This window comes from Olea europaea, chromosome 17 (assembly GCF_002742605.1).
Source record: "Olea europaea var. sylvestris chromosome 17, O_europaea_v1, whole genome shotgun sequence".
In the NCBI taxonomy this organism is placed as follows: Eukaryota; Viridiplantae; Streptophyta; class Magnoliopsida; order Lamiales; family Oleaceae; genus Olea; species Olea europaea.
The window spans coordinates 9,400,349-9,406,779 of record NC_036253.1 but is presented as its reverse complement, the minus strand read 5'-3'; the positions used below and the strand labels follow the sequence as shown (position 1 = coordinate 9,406,779).

Here is a 6,431-nt window from a genome sequence, read left to right as displayed (position 1 = left end):
AGAGAATCGTTGGCACTTGTCACATCTTCGCACAAATTCGAGTGCATCCCGTTTCAGGGTAGGCCAGTAATATCCTTGCCTCAGTATTTTTTGTGCCAGGGATAGGCCTCCAGAGTGGTTGCCGCACACTCCCTCGTGGACTTCTCTTAGTATGTATGTAGCCTCTTCTCCTCCGACACACCGTAAGAGTGGAGAGGAGAAACTTCTCTTGTAAAGAATGTCATCGATGAAGAGGAAATGGGCTGACCTCCTTCTCAGCTTGTAAGCCTCATTTTTGTCGGTGGGTAGCACCTGGTCTTTCAGATATGCTATAATTGGTTGCATCCAGGTGGGAATTCCACCGACCCACATGACATTAGGGGCCTCGGTAGAAGGCAGTAGGAGATGCTCGATAGGCACTACAGCGAGTAGCTCTGAGTCCTTGCTACTAGCCAGCTTCGAGAGCGCGTCCGCATGAGCATTTTCGATGCGGGAAATCTGGATTAACTCGAACTTTTCAAAGGATGGGATGAGGCTCACCACCATTTTCAAATAGGAGGCCATTGTTTTGTCTCTGGCTGAGAAACTACCATTGACTTGGCTAACAACCAGCTGGGAGTCACTATTGACGAGTAGCTTCTTTACTTGCATTTCCTTGGCCAGTCTGAGGCCTGCAAGGAGTGCTTCATACTCTACAACATTGTTGGTAGCTTTGAACCCGAACCTCACGGCCGAGGTGAGTTTGTGACCCTCAGGGCTGATGAGGACAACCCCGGCACCTGAGCCGACATCCCCAGCCGAGCCATCTACGAAGAGACTCCACATGGGGGGTTCGACGGGCTCCATGATTTCATCCACCTCGGGTAGGTTGGCGAATTCAGCAACAAAGTCTGCTAACGCTCGCCCTTTGATGGCCGCCCTTGCTTTGAACACAAGGTCAAATTCACTTAATTCCACTGCCCATTTCAACAATCTTCTCGAGGCATCGGGCTTCTGGAGTACTTGCCTCAGGGGAAAATTTGTAAGTACATGGATGGTATGAGCTTGGAAGTAAGGTCTCAATTTCCTAGAGGCCGTGATTAAGGCCAAAGCAAGCTTCTCCATATTGGGATATCGGGTCTCCGGCAATAGGAGCGCTTTACTCGTATAGTAGACGGGAAGTTGGGTGGGCCCTTCTTCTCGAATCAAAACTGAACTGATGGCATCATTGGAGACGGCGAGATATAGTTGCAAGATGTCGCCGGGCTTCGGCTTGGAGAGGAGGGGGGCCTGCCCCAAGTGCCTTTTCAATCCTCGGAAGGCCTCTTCACATTCCTCAGTCCATTGGAATTTCTTCCCGGCCTTGAGCACTTTGAAAAATGGGAGGCATTTGTCAGTGGCCTTGGAGACGAAGCGACTAAGTGCTGCCACTCGTCCAGTTAAGCTTTGCACCTCCTTTGGCTTTTGAGGGGACCTCATCTGGCACAGAGCCTCAATCTTCTCGGGATTTGCTTCAATTCCCCGCTGGTTGACCATGTACCCCAAGAACTTGCCGGAAGCCACCCCAAAGGCACATTTCAAGGGGTTGAGTCTCATCCTGTACCTTCTCAGTATTTGGAAGGTGTCGTTGAGGTGCACTATGTGGTTCTCTGCTTCTAGGCTTTTTACCAGCATATCATCCACGTAGACCTCCATTGTCTTGCCAATGAGGTCGGTAAACATTTTGTTCACGAGTCTTTGGTAAGTTGCTCCGGCATTCTTCAACCCGAAGGGCATCATTCTATAGCAATAGAGGCCTCGGTCCGTGATGAAAGAGGTGTGCTCCTCATCGTCCGGGTGCATGGGGATCTGGTTGTAGTCGGAGTACGCATCCATGAAGCTCAACAACTCGTGCCCAGCCGTGGAGTCCACCAATTGGTCAATTCTTGGAAGCGGGAAGCTATCTTTCGGGCAAACTCTATTAAGGTTGGTAAAGTCGATGCATACTCTCCATTTGCCATTGTGTTTCTTAACCAAGACCGGGTTGGAGACCCATTTCGGGTAAGTGGCCTCCCTGATGAAGCCATTTTGGATGAGCTTCTGAACTTCTTCCTTTAGGGTCTCATACCTCTCTGGATTGAGGGCTCTCCTTTTTTGTCTATGCGGGGCGAAATTAGGATCGATTTTCAAGTGGTGGTAGCTGACCTTGGGGTCTATGCCCACCATGTCCTCATGTCTCCAGGCGAAGACGTCGAGGTTCTTGCCTAGAAATTCCTTGATCTTTTCTCTTAAAACGTTGGATAAGCCCCTACCTATCTTCAACATCTTTGATGGATCTCGGGGGTCGGCTGAAAAGCTCTCAAGTTCCTCTACAGGGGACGCTTGAGGGTCATGTTCCATTATGCGGGGGTCGAGTTCATCAACGATTAACGCCTCCTGAAGAGGTGGTGCATCAATCATATCAACATCTTCCTGGCCGGCGGGAGCGTCACCTGGGACATCCGCAATGACCACATCAGCCATGATCACGTGGACGTCCCGGGGCTCTACCTTCTTAATGGAGCTCAGATAGCACTCTCGCGAACCTCTCTGGTCGCCCTTCACCATTGCCACCCCGTTTTCCGTTGGGAATTTCATGCATAGGTGGTGGATGGAGGTGACTGCTCCCAATTCCTTTAGGGCCGGTCTACCCAAGACTCCGTGGTAAGCCGACCGGCTGTCAACTACGAGGAACTCCATAAAGTTCATCGTAGTTTGGGGAGATTCTCCCATCTCTACTGCTAGTGTTATCTTTCCCCTCGGAGTGATGCTATCTCCGGTAAATCCGTACAATGGAGTAGTGGTGGGTGTCAACTGGTGGTCCAATAGCATCTTGTCAAAGGCGGACCCGAACAAGATGTTGACGGAGCTGCCGTTGTCGACTAGCATTCGTTTGAGCCCATTTCGGGCTATGACAGCTCTCACCACCAGCGCATCGCAGTGGGGGTAATGAACTCCTTCGGCGTCTTCCTGGGTGAAGATAATGGGTGATACTTGGTTTCTTCGAGAGCTACTATCCACAATGTAGCTTGTCAGAGAGGGGTGCTTGGCCTCCCTAGCATAATTTCTTTTGGTGTTCCGTGTTTCGTCGCCAACATAAGGGCCTCCAAATATGGTATCTATCTCGTGGATAGGGGCCTCATCTTGAGCTTGCCTGTTTCTTCGGTGTCTACGCCCTTCCCTGGGCCTCTCCGTGTCTTGCTCTCTTCGCCTTGGGGAGACATCCCTTTGACGAGGAGCGGCCGCCTCACGCCCATGTCGGTTGTCTTGCCTGGGCGGGGGCCTGTTGGCCTGGGGCGAGTTATGTCTTTCCCTGGCGGGTTCCTGCCGCGAGAAGTGTGCATAGTCTCTGCAATCCACGGTGTCGTGCCCGTAGGACCTATGGTGCAAACAGTATCCAGGGAGGTTCGGATTGGACCTATTTCTAGGTGCAAAACCCCGACCTCGACCTCGGCCTCCCCTTCTACGGGGTCCCTGCTGGGCCTGTATCTGATATGGGTCAGCGGTTGGGTTGACATCCTCATACGCCAAGGTTGGTACCGCGTTCAGAGTTGTGGTGGCCAGGGCTTGGCCAGAGTTCTCATTTCCAGATCGGTTCATCTGGTAGTCCATAAGGTGGGAGGTCGGCCCCCTACCTCGCTGTCTCAGTGGAGGTGGGAGGCCCCTGCTTGCCCTATTCCTATGCTCAATCAATTCTTCATTGATTATCTCTCTTCTCATCATCTCTAGTAGGGCGTCATAGGTGGTTGGGTCTTGATTCTGCACATCCCTCCAGAATAGGGTGTTCATGTTCAATCCTCCTCTCAATGCAGATAGTGCTTCCCTGTCGGTGACTTGTACACAGTAGGTCATCTCGTCGGTGAAGCGGGATAGGAAGCTTTTCAAGGACTCGCCATGCGCATGTCTCATGTCTTGAAGACGCTGAATGGGGGCCTCTCCTTCCTTGCTCACTGCAAACCTCTTCAAGAAGGTAGTTTTGAACTCGGGCCAGCTTCGGATGCTCCCAGATGGTAGCCTACTATACCAGATTTCAGCTGCTCCACTGAGGGTTAAATGAAATGCTCTGCACTTCACAGCTGGGGTGGCGCCCCTCAGGCTCATGTGAGTTTTGTAAGCGTTGAGGTGCTTTTCTGGGTCACCTCTCCCGTCATACTTTGGTACTTTCGGCATGACATAGTGGCTCGGGACCTGGGCATCTCTTAGTTCTCTTGAGAATGGCAGGTTCTCATCATCATCGTCTAAGTCACAGGACCTCTGCTGCTCATCAGAATCGTAATCTTCAGCCTCGTACCTAGGTTGTTGGTGAGAGGGTCCTGGCCGGTTCCTAGCTTCTTCCTCCCTCCTTTGCGGCCTACTTCTAGGCGAGACAGCGCGTGGGGCATTTTCATGCCTTCTCTCCGGCTGTTGGGGCATCGGAGGTGGAGGCTGTGGCCTCGTCCGAGGCTGCTGAGCCTGCTGTTGACTGGGCCTTGGTTCAGCAGGGCTGATTCTGTCAAAAACACTTCCTGCTCTCCTCTGTCTTGGGTTTTCCTCATACGGAGGTGGAAAGTTATCATGGCTCATTTGGACCTCGGAGGGTCGGCCAGATGCATAATTGGAGGAAATGTCAACTCCCACTTCCCTTTCGAATGGACTTTCACCTCGGCCATAGTCTGGCGAAGCAGCCCTATGACTTTGGACCTCATCCTCTTGCTGATAGTGCCCATGGGGGGCATATGGAGGAATGGGGAAACCTCCTTGGCCTTGCATCATGGCCAAGTTTTGGTTGGTTATATCCCTCATGTTGGCTGCCATAGTAGCCATCTCTCTTGATAGTCGTGCCGTCGCACGCATCCCACCTCTCCTTTGGTGGTGGTGGAGCCTCTGCCGAGCTGCTGGGGCAGCAGGCTGGGGAGGCACATTTGTATTTTCTCTTACCCTCCTTGGGGGAGTATCTTCATTAGAACTCATTTTTCCTTTATTCAACTTAGATTTTTCCAAGTGGTAGAGGTTTCTCCTGTTCTCTTTCAAGAACAAATCCTTTTTCAAGAGGGGTTGCCCAAATGTTTTTTCAGCAAGCTTTTACCACAAGGTTGCTCGTGGTTATGGTATGGTTTCCCACAGACGGCGCCAATTTGTTGACCCCAAAAAGTGCACCAACAGATGTCGGTCCCACCCGCGCTTGCGTGGGCGAATGTCTAGCACGCTAAGACACGTGGACGGTCTAAACGTGCGGTTCAAAGGGGCGTGGGAGTAGCCTAACGACGCGGGACGGTGACGTTCGGGATCCGGCGGGTTGTTCGTAATCCGGTTGTACAATGATTACCAACCGGTGCTCGTAGATATATGCAAAAATGTATAAACTCGATTTGTGTATTGCCAGTAAAATGGGAGAGAGTTGAGTAAAATGTAGTCTTTAGTATTGATTCTTGCATTAGTCCTTTGACGTTATACAATGGGGGTATTTATAGTGATACGTATGGAATGGGGGCCCTTGGATGAAGTGGCACGTGGCCTCATCTCCTTAGTTTAAACGTCTGTTCTTAGGCATGGGATTTGACTTGCTAGCTTACGGCGCATTTATTGCTTGTGCAGGTCCTCCACGCTAGTGACAAGACTTGACCTTTATGCTTATGACAGACATTCCATCAATCATTCGAATAAGATCTGTGCAGGCGATCTCTTGGGAGAAGTGACCATGGAGGATGTTTCCTTGTGGTTGAGGCTTGCACATCAACTCCGGGGCTTCGTCCATTCGAGGACCTCAGCTACAACCAAGAGTTTCCACGCCTCGGGCACGGAGCCTCGGTTAGAAGCAGTTCGGATGTAACCCACCTCGGCAATATGGCCACCTCGGCAGGAATGCCACGTGGGTCAGGATGAGTGGCCCACTGGCCCAGGTGGATAGGACAGGTGTGACAACACGCAACATATTTAATGAAATAAAAAATAAAAGAATATTATATAAAAAAGTTATGAAAACAGAAATAGAAATGAATATAGAAAAAATTATTGAACAACTAGAAAAGGTTTATGGAGAAAATTGATTATTATTTTGGAAATCACATCACCAAAAATCCAAATAGAATTAACAGAAAATGTTATAATAAGAGTTAGACCAACGATGTATACTATAGAAGATACATAAGAATTTAAAAATCAGATAAAAGAATTGTTAGAACAAAAACTTATTAGACCTAGTAATGGATTTCATAGTAATCCAGCCTTTATGATTATGAAACATTCTGAACAAGTTAGAGGAAAAGTTAGGATGATCATAAATTATAAAGAATTAAACAAATATACTAAATTTGATGGTTACTTTCTATCAAATAAAGAAGTGTTAATAAATCTTGCAAGAGGAAAACAATATTATTTTAAATTAGATTGTAAATCATGATAAAAATGGAAGAAGGTAGTATACAATATACTGCATTTAGCACACCTCAAGAAAAATATGAATGGTTAGTTATGTC

At 49.1% G+C, this 6,431-nt stretch overlaps 1 protein-coding gene across 1 annotated transcript; it reads right to left on the bottom strand.

Moving 5' to 3' along the window:
* Nucleotides 1-2,501: 2,501 nt before the first annotated feature.
* Nucleotides 2,502-4,779, bottom strand: LOC111365607 (zinc finger protein 768-like). The gene is made up of 3 exons (XM_022986149.1): nucleotides 4,229-4,779; nucleotides 3,248-3,655; nucleotides 2,502-2,535 (listed from the first exon to the last, which is right to left on the bottom strand). The coding sequence occupies exons 1-3, from the start codon at nucleotides 4,777-4,779 to the stop codon at nucleotides 2,502-2,504; spliced, it is 993 nt and encodes a 330-aa protein (XP_022841917.1).
* Between the last annotated feature and the right edge of the window lie 1,652 nt (nucleotides 4,780-6,431).